This window comes from Schistocerca gregaria, chromosome 8 (assembly GCF_023897955.1).
Source record: "Schistocerca gregaria isolate iqSchGreg1 chromosome 8, iqSchGreg1.2, whole genome shotgun sequence".
NCBI lineage: Eukaryota > Metazoa > Arthropoda > Insecta > Orthoptera > Acrididae > Schistocerca > Schistocerca gregaria.
The window spans coordinates 436401425-436424256 of record NC_064927.1 but is presented as its reverse complement, the minus strand read 5'-3'; the positions used below and the strand labels follow the sequence as shown (position 1 = coordinate 436424256).

The 22832-nt window shown below is 40.2% G+C and overlaps 1 protein-coding gene across 2 annotated transcripts in view; it reads right to left on the bottom strand.

Annotated features, from left to right (window-relative positions):
- Window positions 1-1402: 1402 nt before the first annotated feature.
- LOC126283990 (zinc finger protein 271-like) overlaps window positions 1403-22832 on the bottom strand; it is a 139521-nt gene continuing 118091 nt past the window's right edge. For both annotated transcript variants that reach the window (XM_049982526.1, XM_049982527.1), the window contains one exon: window positions 1403-1740. In XM_049982526.1, coding sequence (XP_049838483.1) covers window positions 1629-1740 — 112 coding nt within the window. In that variant the 3' untranslated portion in view covers window positions 1403-1628. The remainder of the gene's footprint in view (window positions 1741-22832) is intronic.

Below are 22832 nucleotides of genomic sequence, written 5' to 3'. Positions count from 1 at the left end.
CGACAAGAGACTCCCCGCATTGTATGCCGCGATGAAATCACGAATTGCATTTGTGAGAAGCGTTTGCTGTTCTATGAGACCTTGCAATAGTTGCTCTAAAGTAGCCATGGAAACCTGTGGGTCAATGATGAAAAAGAAAAATCCCATCCTCATCGCCAATTGTTATAACTTCAAATTTAACAAATATATTTCAAGGACGACACAATACATGTAAGTCGCAGATCAAGTAAACAAAATAAGACATGTGTACACTTTAACAGTCAAATCAGAACTGAGTCCCAGTCTAGCGGCCGCTGGCTGGCCGCTTAGGTGGCACTGTTGCTGCTTGGCTGGCAGACAGCGCCGCATGTAGAGGACGCGCGTAACTGCACGGCGGCACTTTGAAAGATCGGCGAGTCACAACACCTACCTACTCAACAGGTAGGGTCGCTGACTGCCACTTAGTTCTGTACAGTCACTGGTTCATTAGCTCTGGTATCAGCACCTACAGTTTTTAAAACACCTCCCACAGTGGGGTGCTAACCACTACTCTGTAGTGAACATCTTTCCTCTTATACGTATTTAAGGATGTGATACCTCTCATTCAAGGAATAGGATGTATCATTACACTGCTTGTTCTTTAAGTATATGCAGAGAGTGATGTTTCAGCGAGTCAAATAATAGGAGCCAGAGTCAAATGATAGGAGCCAGATGCCAGCCAATTATTGTGTTTTCCTCAAGCACAACTTTCTCACTGTGCTGCTCACACTTTAAGTATATGCAGAGACTTGTAAAGTGTGGCTGGTGGCACACTAGCAGCAACACTTCCCTCTGCCCCTGAAATCTGTAAATCACAGTTATTTTATTCAAGCTGTAAAGAAGGTGAGGCAACCACTAGGCAACATAGGTCAGGTTGGGTTGTTTTGCAGAAGGAGACCAGACAGAGAGGTCATCGGTCTCATCGGATTAGGGAAGGATGGGGAAGGAAGTCGACCATGCCCTTTCAAAGGAACCATTCCGGCCTTTGCCTGGAGCGATTTAGGGAAATCACGGAAAACCTAAATCAGGATGGCCAGACGTGGGATTGAACCGTCGTCCTCCTGAATGCGAGCCCAGCAACATAGGTGATGGGTTTCAAAGTAAAAGTAACATGGATAATTCTATTGCTACCAGATGTCACTAACAATCCTATGACTGGATTAGACATTTGTATTTTAGAGGGTTTTTTTTATTTTACAAACATACTGTATTGATCTGAAGTCATATAATTCACCTGGAGGAATATTTTGAAAATATAGTTTAAGAACGTTTATTGTTTGTATTGTAATTTCCAAGTAAATTATTATGTAGGAGATAAGCCTCTGTAATGAGGAAAAGCTCAATAATAATAATAATAATAATAATAAATAAATAATTCACAAGCCTTTAGACAAAATAATTTTATTCACATAAGAGAATTTTGTCATGATATTGTGTGTCAGTACTTGGCAAGATAACATTTCACTTGTCTGTCTTTTCAGAATGCCACTATTTACAGTACCACCCATTGATGTTGTACAGCTAACAAGTCACTCAATGGCTTTTTGTGACAGTTCTGCAGATGCTGTTTAAGGCAGAAATATGTTTTGTCTGGAGGGAATAACCTCTCGTCAGCTAGGAACTGCAGAAATGTTGTTGTCCTCAAACTCTTCAGACATGATTTCCTGGACACTGTTGAAGTCTCCAAGTTCCCTCTTCTGAGCAGCTGCTACATGGCGCTGCCTGTAAAACATTTGAAAAATAAGTGTGTTATATGTCTTAACAGGAGAAAAACATATTACAGAATTTACTTTAAAACAGGTGTGAAATACATGGAAAGTATTTTCATAAAGTCTTTATATTTATCTAGAGCACAGAGGAACACAAGACTGGCAAGCACCTAAAAAAACCTGCAGTACCAGACCTCAAGCTTCCAACAACAAAAGTGGCAGTTTTCAACTGTTACAAAGGACAAAGTAGTTCCAAGACAATGTTGAAAGCAATAAAATAGCACACAGAGCAGCTGATTAATGGAGGGAGAAGAGGAAAGTTAGAAATGCAAACTGCCTTTACAATAGCTGTGATCAAAAGTATGTTGATGAGCAAATCAAGTAAAACACAGCTGTCAAGCTGGAGAATGAGCATTCCTGTACTCATCACAATTGTTGCGTCTCACATTACCTTCATTGCCTGCTCACACAGAATGAGTGATACAAGATGTTTTATTGTCTTTTACTAGGGTTAAAAGATTGTGAACTTCAGCTACATTAATACTCCATAATCCACCTTATGGTGTATGCTAGAGGATATTTAGTGTACCGAACAAATACAATCATTGACTCTTTAAATCACATCGTGATGCAGAATACCTCTCATGCAGTGTCTGCTGTGTGAATTGGCTGTGCACCTCCATGATGCTTTTACAGGCATTAAATTAATCTTTAAGGAAATATGCTGCTCTTCACTGGGTCTCTTCTATTTTCTCAATCTACACTGTCTGGTATGGATCCCAGACAGACTAGCAATATTCAACTATTGGTCTAACAAGGGTCTTGTAAGCTACTTTCTCTGGACATTAACTATACATCCTGAGAATCCTTTCAAAGAAACACAAATCTGGCATCTGCTTTATCTGCAATTTGTTTTATGTGGTTGTTCCACTTTATATGGCTTGATAAGTATGCTCTGAGATAATTTATGGATGTGACTACTTCCAGTGGTTCTCTGATGATCATGTTATCTCCACTTTTATTACATTGCATTTGTTTAATTTGCTTATGTTGAGGGTCACCTGCCAATCCCTGCTACAGGCACTGCTCCTCCACAGGTCTTCCAGCATTTCAGTATCATTTTCTAGCATTGCAACTACTATGTATACAAAAGCATCATCTGCAAAAAGCTGCATGGAACTTCTGATGTTATCCAGTAGGTCATTCACATATATTGTGGAACCTACAAAACTCCCTTGAGGTATACCCAAAGCTACTTTTGCCGTTTAAGATTTCTCACTATTGAGAGGTCAAGGAACATGGTATCATCCTGGACAGAGATGTATACTGCTTTCTAGGTCTTGTGGATGATCAGAGTGAGCTGGGTTTCACACAATCATTTTCAGGATTCATGTCAATTCCTACAGAGGAAATTTTTTTTGTCTCCAGAAATGTCATAATACAAAAGCATACAACATATTCAAAATTACTACAGCACACAGATGTCAGAGACACAGGTCTATAGTTTTTTTTTTTTTTCCATATGTTCGACAACCTTATTGTTGGGAGGGGGGTGGGGGGTGGGGGGGGGGGGGGGACGACAGGAATACTCTGGAATACTCTGCACTGCACTTCTCCAGTGATCTAAGGAGGTACACTTTTGCTAGATGAGGAGCCTGCTATATCACATTCCCTATGTAGAATTTTACTAGTATTACTTCAGGTCCACTGGCCTTTCCCCAGTCAAACATTTTCAACTGTTTTTCAATCTTATGGTCACCGAGTTCGATACCTGTCATTCTGGCACTTGTGTGATGCATGACGATTTATAGGAGGAGGAACAGTATTAACACCCTCAGTAAAACATTTTCTGCAAAAAGTCATTTAGTATTTTGGCATTCTCTCTGTCATCCTCCATATCGATGGCATTATAGTCCCAGAGTCTTAGGACAGAGGGGATTACTATTTCATAGGATTTTCTGTTAAGTCAGTGGGTAGAATTTTACTTCCAAATCTGTTGAGTGGTTCATGCATGCCTTTTCTTATGCTAATTTTAGTTTTGTTCAGTTTCCATTGGTCTGTGATGCTTTTGCTCTGTTTAAATTTACAGCGAGGCTCATAGTAGCTTTCTAACGCATCTGTCAAATCATGGTGTGTCTTTCTCAGCCCTCCCAACTTTGCTCAGCACATACCTATCTCTCTAGTGCATTTGTGAAATACTCTTTACCTTTATCCATAGATGTTCAAGATTTTTGGGCCCTGGAGACGATATTTTCAATTACCATTCCAAGTGACGAAATTCTTCTTCTTCTTCTTCTTCTTTTTTCACTCTTTGTCTCCAGGAATACCTTCCTACCTTTCTTTATATTTCTATTTACAGGCACATTCAGTGAGGCTGATCCCCTTCTTAATGCTAACTGAGCTGAAAAGTTCAGGCCTGTTGTTGATCAGGAGACCAAGTAGATTGTCTTCATGAGTCAGTTCTCTGATTAGCTGCGCAAGGTAATTTTTGGCCAAAGCATTCAGGATAATTTTACATGATTCTCAGTCCCTACGAGCAGCTGTAATCACCGATGTCTCCCAGACTACAACTGAGAAACTGAAATCAGCACCTAATAATACAACATGACATGAAATTTACATGAAACCTTTTCCTAGTTTCTCTTCAAATGTTCCATCACTATCGTCACTGAGGTACAGGATCTTAAAAGCATCGGATGAACATGTTTGACCTTCCTATAATACTTACCTTCACTCTAATTATTTTGCATTTTTTTGGAGTGTAATAAACTCCCCAAATATTATCATACTTTTCCAGCTATGGATATACCTCCAAAACCACTTTTCAACATTCCTTTGCAATATACATTCCAGTTGGAGTTTAGAATTTCACTGCTAGTAACATCTGGCTTCTGCCAGCTTTCTGTCTCTAGTACTATGTGCGCACTGTTAGCGTTTATAAGAGAGACAACTGCTGGGAAGTTTGTATAGATGTTCCAACAGTTAACTTATACTAGGAGGGGCAATTGTTAAGTAATGCAACATATTTATTTTGTCAGCCAACTTTGGTTGAAAGAACGTGGAATTTGCTGTAGAACATCATGGAATATTCCCATTTCGGCCCCTACAGTTCCATTAAGTTCTGGTAGGTGGCACTACTATACGTTAACCTTCAAAAAAATTGCATCCGTAACAGAGGTGCATTCCAAGCAGAATTTCTTGTTGCAGAAAACTGGAGAATCGCAGATATTCATTGGTGCTTGCCAAATGTCGGTGGAGATCTGACAGTGAACAGAAGCATAGTGAACCTGTCCGATCTCGGAGTGCTAGCCGGCTGCACACATCTGTGACTCCTGCAATGTTGGAAGATACAGACAATTTCATTCAAGGTGATCGACGGTTCACAATCAAACTCACTGCACAGCTGGATGTGTCTGCTGGTGGTGGTGACACACTTTTCCACCAGTGGGGTACTGAAAGGAGTGTGTGCACTGCATTCCTTGCCATCTAACAGAAGACCGTAAAGTCAATGAAGGACAGCTAACAGAATTTCTTGTGCATTACAAGGCTGATCTGACAAGATTTTGTCAAATATCATCACAGGCCATTACACATGGGTTCACCATCTCAAACTTCAAACAAAACAGCAATCCATGACGTGGTGCCACACCACCTCTCCGTGGCCTCAGATGTTAAGTCATTGTGACAGGCTTCTGGGACTCCGAAGGGGTTATTCTGTATAATGTCCTCCTTCATGGTGCAATGATTGTATTGTGCTACCCTCAGGAAATTGAAGAAATGCTTCAGCATGTTCGTTGCCACAAAAATGCAAATGCATGTCTCCTCCTCCATTACAATGCAATGCAGCCAAGAGCAGCTCATAAATCTTCATTGGATTGTTCATCCCCATCCACCCTGCAGCCCATACCTCGCACCTTCCCACTTCAATCTGTTTAGTCCAATTAAAGGTGCACACCAAGGTGGTTATTGATGCAACAAGGCGTTGGCTCCAACATCGACCAGTAGAGTGGTACCACGTGGCTACACAGGTCCTGCCAGTAACGTAGCATAGCGCCATTGCATTGACTAGAGATTATGTTGAAGAATAGGATTCTATAGCCAAAAGAATGGAGAATTATATGGTGTATTGGAAAACTGTATTAAAAAAAACCTGCTTTCAGAAAAAAATGTGCTGCATTACTTATTGAACATCCATCATGTATTATAATTTTCTTTCACCAGTCTGCCATGATGAAAGCTACTCTCTTTAATTAAATGAAATAGTAGGTGTCCCTGGCTGAAATTATAATGTATAATATTGGGTGTGTGGAGGTATTTCCAGTCCTAAAAAAATCCAAATGTGCATACCACACGTTCTGTTACCTTAGTAGCAACATCCTGCTTGTGACGAAGCAAGCTGGAATAATTTTACTTTCCCTCTTGTTTTGCCAGCTGCCTCTTTAAAATTCATTTTTTTATTTTTTGGATTAACTACCATTAACATACGTGAGTATGATCTGCATTTACATAAAAGAGAAAGGTTGGCCCACAGTTTTAAAGAATATAACACCAGATCTAATTTTGTGCTTAGGTTTATGTATGCAGTTGATTTTCTAATTTATTTCGATTATGCTTAGTTAGTATTTGTTGCTACAGGGTGAAATCAGTAATTGTTTTGTAACTTAAATTCTATTGTTGACTTACAAACAAATATAAATTTATAATAATTATATACATTTGAAAGACAAAACACTAGCATCCTTTAGGTATTTATTTCACTCTATTCACGAATATGTTAGCAAACCCAGCTTGTAATTAATTCCAAAGCAATTAACAGTTTTGTCAAAAGTATTGTTTGTGGAACCATATATGTTAATTTCATGATTTAAACAAATAATTTCGCAAAACCTTGTAGTAGAGGAAACTGTTGAAAAGAACAGGTTTTCGATACATTCATTTTATTTAATGAGTTAAGTTTTAATTGTAATTTTGATAAATTAAACTTCAAACAATCTGTAATTTCAGCACCTATTATTGTGAGGATATATAAGGGCCCAATTTTTGGTCCGGGACAGTCAGTCCACGGCAGAGTTTCAGACAAGGAACTTGTATTGGTTAGAACAACAACAATGCATCAGTGAAATAAGTGTAACGGAATTAGGCCGTGTGTTAAAACAATGACAGAGACAGTGTTGCTCCATACATACCTCTCAAAATTCTTCAAGAACTGTGAACCTTGTGGTTAAGTTTTTACTGCTTGTAGAAGTTCAACAGTAAACTATTGTAGCAGTATGTGGAGGTGTGCCTAGAAACTATTAATGAGGCTTAAGGAAAGTTAAAACAATGGTGCACTGGCCATCTATAAATGTGTATTATTGAGGGGTTGTGAACAGTGAAAGTAAACTACGGTGAAACGAAACTGTGCACCTGTCGGCTACATTATTTAAAATAGTCAGTGTTGCACTTCCACACCCCATTATTCAGCACATACCTCAAAGCGGTACATCAACACCCGAAGACAAAAAATGAAGAAATAAAAGAAGGCAACAGTCACAACCTGTTATGGAGCTCCTATATTCTCCAGCCAAAAGCGAAGGCCGAGGAATCTGCATCCAAGATAATCACAAAAATATCGGAGTCTCTGCTTTAAGCCTTCCACTCTGCTCCAAAGTAAAAGATCATGACTGGTTCTGGGAATGATGCTACAATATGCTAGCTCTGCTTTCGCCCAGAAGCAAGGCTGTCTTCACCAAAGCAGCTTGCCATTAGGCCTCTGAGCCCAGGCAGCAGTCATCATGCATATTCAATCACTGCCAGTAGAGCCATCTCCATATCTCAGACGTGACCCCCCCCCCCCCCTCCTCACTTTATTTTGGAGCTCCCAATGCACGGTATCCCACTCTACAATTGTCCGGACCTTTGAGGAAGATTGGTCCCAGTCTTAACGAGACACCCCTTGCTGGCTCAGATGTACTTTCAGCAGTGGAAAATACCTCAAATCTGTTTTAAAGGTATAAGAGGACAGCCGTGATGATGATGATTTGGGTTGAGGGCGAGCTCTGGCAGTTGACCATGCGTTGAAGAATCTTACCCATACAACTGGTAAGGGCAACACTCTGATAACTGTTAGGGGCACTACGGTCCTTGCCTGGTATCCAGAATGGGATTAATATTGCCTCCTTCCAAGTCGTGGGGTACTGTCCATCAAACCAGATGTGATTTAAACAAGAGAAGAGCTGACCTTTCGCTTCAGGGCACAGATGATGAAGCATGGTATAACGGATCTCATCGGGTCCTGGAGCAGTACCTCTGGCTGCAGACAAAGCCGACTCCAGTCGGAGAATGGAAGGTTGTACTTCATCATTACGTGAGAAGAAATTGAGCTTCTTCATCTCTGCAGCCCGATGGAATACCTGAACAGCAGGAGCTTATCTGGATGACTTAGTAATGGTAAAGAAATGTACACCAAGACCCCATTATTTGACAAGGCCTATAGGGGACGTGGACTACCCTTGATTTCCAAATGTGCACAGTGAAAGTGGACCGATTAATGGAAGTCGTGAATTCCCTCTAGAAAGCCCTCTTCCGTTCTTTGATCACACACCTTGCATGTGCTCTCGCAGACCTGAAGGCATGAAGACTGTCTACAGTTGGGCACTGTTTGAAGTTCCGCAGAGCTGTGTGTCTGGCTCCGATTGCCAATCGACAGTAGACATTCCTCCAAGGTACAGGCCATCATCTGAGGTGGTTACTAGACCTGAGGATGGACTGTGTGGCAGCCCTTTGGATCTCATGAACGATAAGGGCCACCACCTCCTGTGCACAATCCTTTCATTCAAAAATAGACTGTCAACTGTACTGTAACCAATTTGCCCTTTGTATCAGCCATCTGCGTGGTCTCTGGTCTCCTGCTGGCCACTGTCCTAGGTGGCACACAAATCCACACTGAGAAGTGGTCACTAGAACATAAATCTGGAGTCACTTCCCAATAAACTGAGTCTGCAAAAGCTGGGGAACAAAAAAAAAGATCAATAGCTGAAAAAGATCCTGTAGCTGTGGAAAAGTGAGTCATCTGAGCCATGTTCAGAAGGCAGATATTCTCAGAATGGAAGAGTCGCTCGATCATCTGACCCCTGGAATAAGTAGTTGCCAAGCCTCACAGCACACTGTGGGCATTGAAGTCCCCCACAAGGAGGAATGGGTGTGGGAGTGCCCGGAAGAGGTTTACCAGTGCCTCCGCATCCAAAGTGTCATTGGGGGGCAGGTACAAAGAACACACTGTGATAGTAAAGGGTGTGAGAACTTTCACAGCAATTGCTTGCATGATCGTAGTAAGAGGGACAGGAGAGGAGTGGTATCTGTCATCAAGGAAAATAACCACTCCACCTTTAGCCCTGTCTCCAGTAGTATTGTCCTTCCGGTGCATGTGGTAGCCCCATAATGCAGGCGTGTGTGACTAAGATGCGTCTCTTTTAAGCAGATGCAGAAAGGTTTATCCTGGACCAGCAGCTGCAATTCTTTCAAATGAGGGCGATATCCATTCAAATTCCACTGCAACACAGAAGTGCCTATAGAAGCCATTGGTTAGCAACGGCAGTTCTTTTCTTTCTCCCTCAGAGGCGGTGATTTACTCGGGAGGTCAGGGGGCACGCTAGCTGGTTCTGTGCTCTCAGGTTCCTCCAATTGGAAGTCCATATCCCCAAGAGCATAGTCACCATCAGAAAGTGAGAGAGCTCATTGATCCGAAGGTTTACCTACCACTTTCTTGGGCTTAGAACTACTTTTTGAAGGACATTTTTCTGTACTGGCAGGAGGAGGTGGCTGTCTGGGTTGTGGGGATGGCTTAGTTGGCTTCTGATGTTTGGGAGTGGTATGTGGCTTAGGTGGTAAGCCTAGTGCTAACAGCTTCCAAACGACATCAGTTGCAAGTGGAGCGTTTCCCCCACAGGTGCATTGACAAATGCATGTGCTTGTACTGGAATCTGTGGTCCGAGTTTGTGTGGAGGCATCACACTTAGCTATTGGTCGTAATTATGTAATAGGCGTATTTAAACTGTTTTAGCATGTAATTATCTGAATTGTTTCTTATTTAAATTGTTTTGTTAATTAATTTGCATTGTGTATTATTGAGAAAGAGCGGGAAACCGCGCATAGATACATTTTGAGAAAGAGCGGGAAACAGCGCGCAGTAATACATCTGTAATGGTAGCAGGGATTGTCTGCACCAAAAACCATTGTTGGCGGCGAGACCGCACTTTTGTAGCATTGAGCGTTGGAAGCGAGCAGTTGCGATTAAGATGTGAGACGAGGCAGTCGTAGCTAGCGAGACATGAGAGGAGGTCGCTGTAAGCGAGGTATGAATTAACACTTTGAAAGAAGCGGTGTGCTCACCAGCCACTCGCTATATGTAGCGCAATGCTAGTTTTTAAGAATTTTTGTAAAGAACTATACCCCTTGTAATTGTTTGTCAAGATCGTTCTCAGAATATAGTTAACTTCTACCAGATTAAATGCATTAAGAATTTTCTATCCCAAAATCATTCACGTAAATGCTTTACGGAATTTATTGTTATCTTAAAAGAAAAGTCTAAACTGAGCTTCAGCTTTTATCAAATCTAAATTAACTTCAACTTAAAGAATTCCAGTCACAAAGTATTATGAAACTCCACCAGCAGCTTATAATTATGTTAAAGAGAAGTAAGTATATTCATTCCACAGTTTGCTGTAGCAGTCAGATGGCGATCCAGTATAAATAATTAAAGGTAAGAATCAGTCTTAATAATTTCAGGTAACGACTGAGGGCCACGGCGACAACACATTTTATGTTTCGTCGTAATAATCAGCAGGTAGTCTTGACAGAGCAGCAGTTAAAAGATTTTAAGAGACGCAGCATTCAGTCAGCAAGCAAACGTTCATCCAATATTAGACGGGAAGGTTTCACTTGGCGATATCCATTCAGTACGACATTTTAGTGAATCTACTGTGGATATGAATATACTGACTTTGATAATAGCGTGAATAAGTTACTGTTAAGTGGCGCAACGCATATACTAAAGTGTATAACTTTTATTCACAGGTCATCGGCAATTCTGTTTGCTTTATTGATTCGGCGTTGAAAAGTGTTTGTTCAGTGTTGAATCCGCTTTGAACAGTGATATATTTTGTTGCGTGTGATGATTATAGACAATGTCCCGCAGAATAATTACTCGTTCTCAAACTGATAAAACTTTTTGTTGCGTGTGATGATTATAGACAATGTCCCGCAGAATAATTACTCGTTCTCAAACTGATAAAACTGTACAAAATACTGACGAGAGATTCTTTTCTGGAATAGGCAGTAATAATACGTGTGAAAACCCTGATTCTGAAACGTTAGGTGAACAGACATTTAATAACTGTAACAATATGGAAGCGTTTAACGAACAAGTAACTTCAGAAATGCCCATAGACAATGAAACGGTAGTGCAAAATAATTTGGCATTAAATGCAACAGACGGTACACAGTCACAAATTCCGCATAGTAGACATAACAGTTTCAGTAACGAAACCACTACAATGCAGTCAGACAGAGAGACTCCATTAAGCACTGATTTAGATTCAAACGGTACACAGCTACACAACCTGCGTAGCAGATCCAACAGTTCTCATGACCAAAATTCCGAAATTATGGAAAACGTGACGCAGTCACAATCATCTGAGGATGTTCAAATGAACACAGATCTACAGCCTTTAACAACGAATACAAATACACACAGAAGTCAATCCGAAACGGATCCAATAATGGCATTTTTGCTACAAATGAGACAAGACATGAATCAAAACTTTAACAGAGGGTCACAAGAATTAGAAAAAAGGTCACAAGATCTAAAAAACGAAATTAAGGCAGAACACGCACACACAGATCAGAAATTAGACAACATGTACCAAAATCTAAAACACGAAATCAAAGTAGAAATTCAAACAGTCGCTGGAAAATGTTCACAATCAACACAAGAATTACGCGACAAAATTCAAGAAATATCCGATAACCAAGCAACATTTGCAGTTAGTATACGGGAAACAATGACAGAAAACTTTGCTAAACAAAACGCTCAGATTGATGAACGTTTTAACAATCACACAGAAAACTGTTTGATACGTCACCGTAAACGGGTGCGATCGCAGGATAAAGAACGAAAAGAATTACTACAAACAATCACTAAACAGCGTCAGGACGACAAAAAGAAAGTGTTTGCCCAGGGCAAAACATATGTAGACAATCACATACAGTCGATCTCGGAAGAAATCGAAACGGTCAAAGAAACAAATAATCAAATACAAGACAGGCTTACAGAAATCCAAACACAGACAATCGATGTGAAAACTTCTACAGACACTGAAATCCAGAATGTTAAAGATAAATTAACAGAGGACGTTCAGACACTAACTGACAAAATAGAACACATAGAAATTAACCATGACACAGAAAATTTAAAGGCAGATTTTAAGAAAGTCACCAAAAGCAACCGTAAAATACGAAACGAACTGACAGAAAAGATCAATGAACTCACTACAAGAATAGATCTTTTAGATACTAACAATGACGAGAGATCAGACGACACTGCACCAGTCCCAGTGCAACAGAACTCTAATAGTAATAACACGCCATTGACAAATATACAACAAACTATCACAGATCTAAAATCGCGTAATGATTCATTGCATCAGCAAATAAATTCTCTACAGCAAGAGATAGCGGACGCACAAGAAACTGCCGCACATAATCATTTTCAACAGAACACACACCGTTACGAAATGCCTCAGATCCATAATACATATAATGTTGGTAGACTTCAGAGAGTAAGAGATTTTACCCAGGAAGAAAGACACCCGAATCCATATTCAAGACAATACGACAACACTTACACACACAGACATGACAGTTTTGATCACAAACATTTTCTTTCAGTTAGAAAGTTTAAAACATTTAAAAACGACAGGGCGCAAATACATCCGTTGGATTTTATCCAACAGTTCAGGGGAGCACTTCCACCATCATGGCCAGTACAACATAAGTTAGAATTTATTGTCAGTTTTCTTGAAGGAGAACCAGCACGACGAATGCGACCAATTGCTAGACAATGTTTTTCCGTAGAAGCATTTGAGGAAGCATTTTTATCAGCATATTGGTCTGACACTACACAAAACAGCATCAAAGATCGGCTACTTAGTTTGCCAAACTTTGAAAATTCTACCTTTCCAACAATCACACAATTTTTCGAGTACATGGTGGAACAGAACCAGTACCTCAACGAGCCATACAGTCAATCGGCATTAATACAGCTTTGCATTTCAAAACTGCCCAGAGCTTTGAAAGTGTCATTACTGACAGGGCAACAAAAGGACAATGTATCCGCTTTTAGAGACATCTTACAACTATTAGAAGCACACCAGGCAGACTACGCATTTGTTAACAAAAAATTTTCACGACAGAACGGAAAACAAACAAACTCAGCTACTTTTGAACAAACACGATTTGGTAATAACAATCCGAGTAAACGCTTTCGCAGCGAAAATGACAACGAAAACAGGAGTAATGAAAAACATTATACTGACACGGTAAATTTATATTCAGGACAGCAACAGAATCCGAGACTTAACACGCAACCGAATAGGTCAAATTTCCATATGAATCATCGCTCAGATAATGCGACCGGGGAAGGCCATTACGCGGGTCGACCGCAAAATGAACAAAAACAAACGTTTCTACGGGGTGCAGGTGGGCTGCCGTACAGTCACAGTTATAACGACAGGAGAAAAGAAAACGAACACAGACCGCCGAGGACGTTCCACAATGACAATTTTAACGGAAACTACAACAGGGCCCAACAGCTGCGTTACCGTATGAATGTACCAGACACCAGATTTCATCCACCAGACACTGCTAATAATCAAAACGGCAGAACTGTACAGTTGATAGAACACATACCAAACTCCCAAGCTGAAAATCACATATCGGAAGAATTATGACTAGAGAAAACCTGCAATGAATCTCTTAATGTCGATACTATGAAATCACACAGAGAAAACATAACGACCGAAAATGCCATTACATTTGACGACGTGAGAGACACATTGTTACAGGAAAAACCAATCCTACAGAAAACAATATATCACCCAATAATAGAGATAAATTTACAGTCGCACAATATTTTAGCGATAATTGATTCAGGTTCACCTATGTGCGTAATTAACGAAGACACATTTAACAGATGCAATAGCAATAATGATTACCCAGTATTTCCTTTAAACAGAACGAAGGTCAAGGGAGCTTTTGCAGGAAAAGGCATTGAAGTTAAAAGACAGATACAATTAACATTTGTTTTTGCAGGGGAAACGTTCCACAGTGATTGTTGGATAGTTCCGAATTTAACAACAGACATGATATTAGGAATAAATTTTCTTGTTCAGTACGATGCGAAGATTGACTTCAAATCGTCATACCTCACACTACAAAAGGAAAACAGGGAAGTGATCGTAAGATTTCAAAACACAGTATCCTCCGAAGAACAAAATATGCACAGGATCGAGATTATTACTGATTCTCAAGATAACGATTGTTATATCGCACTATACACGAACACACTTAATAATGACTTGGTAGAGGAACAGGAGTACAATATGTTCGAGACAATTACACGCAAGGTAGACAATAGTGTAGCAAAATGCGACGCAGAACGCACAGAACTTGAAAATATTCTGGTACAACACAAAGCAGTTTTTGCCAATGTTCCAGGAACAATGACAGGATTTATGTACGAATTTCAGGTGAAACCACACGAGACTTTCAAAGCAAAGCATTATCCAATCCCACACATACACACAGAAGCAGTTAAGAAAGAATTACGAGCAATGATCGATCAAGGAATAATAGAACCAGCAGCCAGCCAATATATAAATCCACTACACATTGTTGAAAAGAAGGATGGATCACTACGTTTAGTTTTAGATTCACGTCAAGTTAATAAAATAATCATTACAGAAACCGACCGACCACAGACGTTAGAAGAGTTACTGCAAAAATTTCATGGCACCTCCATTTATACTACACTCGACCTCAAATCAGGGTTTTGGCAAATCCAACTACACCCAAATTGCCGAAAATATACGGCATTCCTTTGCTTTGGGGAATGCTATCAATTTTGTAAACTTCCGTTTGGACTAACGATTTCGTCTGCCGCCTTTATACGAGGCATGAATACTATTCTACCACAAGATCTGAAAAACAAAATTACTACATATGTCGATGACATTTTAATTGCAGCAGAAAACTGGGAACAACACAATCATACTCTTCAACAATTACTGAATACATTCGAGCAGAATGGTATAACTATAAACTTGCGTAAATCTGAATTTGGTAAAGCGTCAATAAAATTTCTAGGGCACATTATCTCACAAACAGGTATCGCACCAGACCCTGACAAATTGCAAGCACTGAAAGACATCGACGTGCCAACAAACAAAAAGGAACTTAGGAGCTTTTTAGGTCTTATCAATTATTTTAGAAAATTTATCCACTACAAAGCATTAGACACGCCCTTGCTATACCAGCTTACAAGTAAAAACACACTTTGGTCATGGAATGAAGACGTTGAAGCTGAATTCGAGAACTTGAAAGAAGCATTATTAAAAGCACCTTTGTTATCACACCCTGACCCAACACAAAACTTTTCCGTTGCAACAGATAGTTCAACCACAGCACTAGGAGTACATATTTTCCAAGAAATAAAGGAAGAAGATAAGACAGTCGTGAAACACATTGCTTTTGCAAGCAGGATACTTTCTCCAGCAGAGCGCAATTATTCTGTAACAGAATTAGAGACACTATGTGTAATTTACGCTTTTAAGCGATTCCGTCATTTTCTATATGGCCGACATACAACAATATATACCGATCACCGAGCAATCCAGTTTTTATTGTCAGCAAAACTTACGCACGATAGATTAAGCCGCTGGAAATTATACTTACAAGAGTTTGATTTTACCATTATACACATTCCAGGCACGCAGAATACTGTTGCCGACGCATTGTCGAGGTCCATTCACAATAAACGCATGGAGAAAGAAAATACCTTTTGCTACAACAACCATAGTATTATGTATATTAAACAAGTAGCTTTCGAAAACTTTATATCAGCAGCATTACAGGATATAGAGAGAGAACAGCAGAAAGATGAAACACTGAAAGAGATTGTAACGCTTTGGAAAGACAGAAGTAACGCTAAAGTCAGACTTCATTACACTGTACATCAAAATATACTCTTTATTCGATCATACCGAGACGGTAATCATTGGCTTTTATGCATTCCGGAAGGGATCGTAAATAAACTGATATGGTATACACATCTAAGTTATGGACACTACGGAGCGAGGAAATGCTTTCTGATTCTGCGACAAAATTGCCACTTTAATAACATGGAAAAACACATAAGAAAAGTAATAGCATCATGCAAGATATGTCAAAAAGCTAAATCATCAACAGTGTCACACATTCCACCATTGTATCCCATCATACCGGTTAAGTTAAGACACATGGCAGCAGTGGATCTTTTCGGTCCAATCCCCAGAACAAATAATGGTTATAGTTATATTTTTGTAGCTGTAGAACTAACATCCAAATTTGTAACACTTTCTCCACTAAGGAAAGCAACAGCAAGAACAGTATCAAGAGCTTTTGTAAGAGATTTTCTATCAGTAGTAGGACGTGTACAGAAGGTTATTTCGGATAACGGTCCGCAGTTTAGGTCAGACGTATGGAAGAAAATGTTAGAAAGTAAGAACATAACACCTATTTACATATCAAGATATCACAGTTCTTCCAACCCATCAGAAAGAATAATGAAAGAGATCGGGAAGTTATGCAGAATTTATTGTCATAAAAGACATACAACATGGGATAAATATATTTTACAGTTTCAAGAAGTGATAAATGCAATACCCAATGAATCTACGATGCTATCACCAACCGTAATACTGACAAATAAAGACCCACCGAACAAAATTACCGAACTAATTACTTTTCCTAAGACGCGTAGGCTTCGACATTGTGAAATAATAGACACAGCATTAGCAAACACTAAAAGAGCTGCAGATCGGCGGAAGAAACAACAGAAGCAGGTAAGTCGACTACAGAAGTACGAGATTGGCGACAAAGTACTGATTCGCACTCATTTTCTTTCCAACAAAGGTAAGCACAGATGCCGTAAATTCGAACTTCTGTATGCAGGCCCTTACAGAGTTCGTAATATTCCACACGCTAATGTAGTGCGTGTGGAAACGCTACGTAAGAAGAAATCATTAGGGAATCATCATGTATCCAACGTGAAACATTTCTTGACTTAAATTTTTGCATTTCAGCTGACGAAAGGACGGCGTGACACGTAAGTATGCAACAATGGTAGTTTCAGCGCGCTTCAGTAACAAACAAAGCCGCGACACGCAGCGGGCCGCTAATATTTCACCGTACCTTAAAGAACACAGCAGTACTTAATGATGCTACGCCAGCCAAGACAAATAAAAACACGAGAAACATTTCCTAACTTAAAGAGAACATGCAGACAACGACACGACGTATGAATTTGTGCACTGAGAGCTCATAAATGAAAGAAATTTTTTTTATAACGTGACATAATTACTTAAGAAAATGTCGATTTTTGCAATAGCTAAACTGATAATATAGATCGTTCATTAATCAATTATTTTAGTGGTAACATTAACATGTACTCTTTATTCCAGAATGCAGCACTGTTGTCACACGTCATCAAAATGAAACGTAGTTTTAGTTAGAATAAGGATGTGAATCTTTAGGTCACGCAGATAGCTGACGCTAATTGTCATTACAGAAATTTTATAGGTCATGCCGGGAGCTGACGTGATTTTGCAGCAGTTAATATTATGATAAAGTGTTTTATAGGTCATGCCAGGAGCGGACGAGAAGTACCAGAAGATGTTTATTGAAGTCATGCCGTGCACTGACGATAATTAATACTGAATGTTTTATAATAAGTCATGCCGTGCGCTGACGTTAATTAATGCTGAATGTTTATAACAGGTTATGCAGAGAGTTGACACAGATGCAGAAGAAGAATGTGTATGTTATGTTAGTATATAAGAAATGTATAATGTTAAGAAATAATTTTGCTAGCATGTGACACATTGCAACACTATGGATGGGGACCACACATTACAATGTCTAACCAGAATAATGTTTACCTTAATTTTCAGCTGCAAAAGAATACTTTAAATAATTTTATGACAGTAATTTTATTGTATATTATGACCTGACATTTGACGACTCATAACTGACGACTACACCCCTGAATGGAAGATAAAATTTTAGGACAGTAAGTCAAGAAATGCATTGTCAACAAAATTTATAATTAATGATGTAAGAAACTAAGATATGTAAATACAGAATAAGTAATAATGTACTTGTCTATAACAAATCTGTATACTATCAAATACTGAATAAGTAGGAACTTTTATGTCTTTTATATATGGGAATAATTTTCTGGAAGAATTCTTAAATTAAAACTACATATTGTTACAAATTACGACACAACATATTTTGTCATAGGGAAAATTATTTGGTAGTCAAATTATGGTACCAACAATGTCCGTGAACCCATTGCCAAAACAATTTTACCCGTACCTTAATTCCTGTGCATCCCCATGGTTATTGAGCACAGAATCAGTGAATTGTGAAACACGTGACTTCAACCAATGATGTTCTCGACGAGGTGTTTGCATACCTAGATGCACACCACAGCCCGATGTATGTCAATTGGTGCCTGCATACCTAGATACACACCACAGTATGATGTACGACAATAGGTGTCTGCATACCAAGATGCACACCACCAACCTTAATGGACCATTGGAGATGGAACTTAATCCTGATGTGGCTGCGGCAACTCAGGCTATTCGACGACATACTTAGTGTTTGGGTACACTAAAACTATGGAGCAAGGCGATGATGGAACCACATGGCGAAACCTGGTGTTGTGCTATGTGAGGGAAAGGAACAGACTTTTGAGTGCATTCACAGACAGTTGCCAGTGCTTTGACCATGCTATCCAATTCCTTTTGTACCTTCCTTAATTGTGGTACTAAGAGATGCCAATTTGAATTAAATGTTTCATAATGTAAACTTTCAATTGCTTCATATGATCTGTATATTGATTTTCACATTTACTCTTATTCTTGTTGTTAAATTTAAGGGAACCAAATTTTACTTGATGTACAATTCCTACTAAAACCCTTTCTATTTACATATTCTCTTTATTAGAGATAGACAAATCATTTCGTATGACAGCATTTGTGTATACACTTTGTTCAAACTATTTTCTATAATCAAATTTTATACTTATGTTGAGTCCATATGACTCAACAACGTAGTAAAATTTTAAGAAAGCCGAGTAGTGGCATATGTAATTATGTAATAGGCGTATTTAAACTGTTTTAGCATGTAATTATCTGAACTGTTTCTTATTTAAATTGTTTTGTTAATTAAATTGCATTGTGTATTATTGAGAAAGAGCGGGAAACCGCGCATAGATACATTTTGAGAAAGAGCGGGAAACAGCGCGCAGTAATACATCTGTAATGGTAGCAGGGATTGTCTGCACCAAAAACCATTGTTGGCGGCGAGACTGCACTTTTGTAGCATTGAGCGTTGGAAGCGAGCAGTTGCGATTAAGATGTGAGACGAGGCAGTCGTAGCTAGCGAGACATGAGAGGAGGTCGCTGTAAGCGAGGTATGAATTAACACTTTGAAAGAAGCGGTGTGCTCACCAGCCACTCGCTATATGTAGCGCAATGCTAGTTTTTAAGAATTTTTGTAAAGAACTATACCCCTTGTAATTGTTTGTCAAGATCGTTCTCAGAATATAGTTAACTTCTACCAGATTAAATGCATTAAGAATTTTCTATCCCAAAATCATTCACGTAAATGCTTTACGGAATTTATTGTTATCTTAAAAGAAAAGTCTAAACTGAGCTTCAGCTTTTATCAAATCTAAATTAACTTCAACTTAAAGAATTCCAGTCACAAAGTATTATGAAACTCCACCAGCAGCTTATAATTATGTTAAAGAGAAGTAAGTATATTCATTCCACAGTTTGCTGTAGCAGTCAGATGGCGATCCAGTATGAATAATTAAAGGTAAGAATCAGTCTTAATAATTTCAGGTAACGACTGAGGGCCACGGCGACAACACATTTTATGTTTCGTCGTAATAATCAGCAGGTAGTCTTGACAGAGCAGCAGTTAAAAGATTTTAAGAGACACAGCGTTCAGTCAGCAAGCAAACGTTCATCCAATAATAGACGGGAAGGTTTCATGGTGTCTTAAGGGCTGATGCAAAAGAAGTAGCAAAAACCAGTGGTTGCATGGCTTTGTAGGCCATTTTAGCTTCTCCATAGGTTATGCGACTCTCTCTACTTTCAACTCTCGAATTTTCTTTACCTCGTTGCTTTCTGCTCCACACTGAGTGACCCGCAGAGCAGTTTACATATTTTGGAGGATGTGTACAAGAAGTCACAGACTCATGAGTGGAGCCTCCACAATTGCCACACATAGCATTCCCATTACATCCCATAGTGTTATGGCAAAATCTTTGACATTTACAGCATCACATGGGGTAAAGAACAAACAGACGAACATTAAAGCACATATAGCCTGCAAGGATATATTCAGGTAATTTGGGAGTACTAAACATTAGAATAAATGTTGCCGACTTTTCCAATTTGCCATTGACTCTCTGCATATAATTCTGCACCTCCGTGATGCCCACATTCATCCACTCTTCACTTAACTCCGCGGGGTGCACCTCCATTATATTGGAACCACGCCCTTACTATAGTTACACCTTACACCTTACACCTAAGGCCTTACATCCCAGAAGCTTAGGTATTTGGCTGTAATTAGCAGTTTCATCTAAAAATGTTCCATTACGAAGTTGTTCGACACTTTTCAGAGACCCAGGAATACTTTCCAATGCCTTGTGAACATAGAAAGGGGATATCTTCTCAGAGCTTCCCCCGTTTTGCTTGATTACAATGGAAGTGTTATGACACACTAATGCCCTGTTACTATTACTCCGAGGCTTCTTTTTGGGAGGACTGACCAATCGAGTTCTCTTTGAAGAGTGGGTGTAGGTGCTGCCTGACGGTACACCTGTCCCATCAAGAGTAGTAGTTTCACGAGACAGTTCCATAAGGATCCCACGAGATGCTAGGGAAACAACCATCGACCAAGGCAGAGCCCTGCATGCCTGAGCAAGCCTGATAGAACTGGGAGGCGGCGGGAAAGTGCCAGTAGACAGGCACAATAAATATAACACACAAAAACACACACACACACACACACACACACACACACACACACACACACACACAGAATTTCTAGCTTTCGTAACCGACGGTTGCTTCTTCAGGAAAGAGGGAAGGAGAGGGAAAGACAAAAGGATGTGAGTTTTAAGGGAGAGGGTAAGGAGTCATTCCAATCCCGGGAGCGGAAAGACTTACCTTAGAGGGAAAAAAGGATAGGTGTACACTCTCGCACACACACACATATCCATCCGCACATACACAGACACAGGCAGACATTTGTAAAGGCAAAGAGTTGGGGCAGAGATGTCAGTCGAGGCGGAAGTGTGGAGGCAAAGATGATGTTGAATGACAGGTGAGGTATGAGTGGCGGCAACTTGAAATTAGCGGAGATTGAGGCCTGGTGGATAATGAGAAGAGACGATATATTGAAGGGCAAGTTCCCATCTCCAGAGTTCGGATAGGTTGGTGTTGGTGGGAAGTATCCAGATAACCCGGATGGTGTAACACTGTGCCAAGATGTGCTGGCCATGCACCAAGGCATGTTTAGCTACAGGGTGATCCTCATTACCAACAAACACTGTCTGCCTGTGTCCATTCATGCGAATGGACAGTTTGTTGCTGGTCATTCCCACATAGAAAGCGTCACAGTGTAGGCAGGTCAGTTGGTAAATCACATGGGTGCTTTCACACGTGGCTCTGCCTTTGATCGTGTACCCCTTCCGGGTTACAGGACTGGAGTAGGTGGTGGTGGGAGGGTGCATAGGACAGATTTTACACCAGGGGCGGTTACAAGGGTTGGAGCCAGAGGGTTGGAAGGTGGTTTGGGAATTTCATAGGGATGAACCAAGAGGTTACGAGGGTTAGGTGGACGGCGGAAAGACACTCTTGGTGGAGTGGGGAGGATTTCATGAAGGATGGATCTCATTTTGGGGCAGGATTTTAGGAAGTCATATCCCTGCTGGAGAGCCACATTCAGAGTCTGATCCAGTCCCGGGAAGTATCCTGTCACAAGTGAGGCACTTTTAGGGTTCTTTTGTGAGAGGTTCTGGGTTTGAGGGGATGAGGAAGTGTCTCTGGTTATTTGCTTCTGTACCAGGTCAGGAGGGTAGTTGCGGGATGCGAAAGTTGTTTTCAGGTGGTTGGTGTAGTGGTTTAGGGATTCAGGACTGGAGCAGATTCGTTTGCCACGAAGGCCTAGGCTGTAGGGAAGGGACCGTTTGATATGGAATGGGTGGCAGCTTTCATAATGGAGGTACTGTTGCTTGTTGGTGGGTTTGATGTGGACGGATGTGTGAAGCTGGCCATTGGACAGATGGAGGTCAACGTCAAGGAAAGTGGCATGGGATTTGGAGTAGGACCAGGTGAATCTGATGGAACCAAAGGAGTTGAGGATGGAGAGGAAATTCTGGAGTTGTTCTTCACTGTGAGTCCAGATCATGAAGATGTCGTCAATAAACCTGTACCAAACTTTGGGTTGGCAGGCTTGGGTAACCAAGAAGGCTTCCTCTAAGCGACCCATAAATAGATTGGCATACGAGGGGGCCATCCTGGTACCCATGGCTGTTCCCTTTAATTGTTGGTATGTCTGGCCTTCAAAAGTGAAGAAGTTGTGCGTCAGGATGAAACTGGCTAAGGTGACGACGAAAGAGGTGCGAGTGTACACCTGTCCTTTTTTCCCCCTAAGGTAAGTCTTTCCGCTCCCGGGATTGGAATGACTCCTTACCCTCTCCCTTAAAACCCACATCCTTTCATC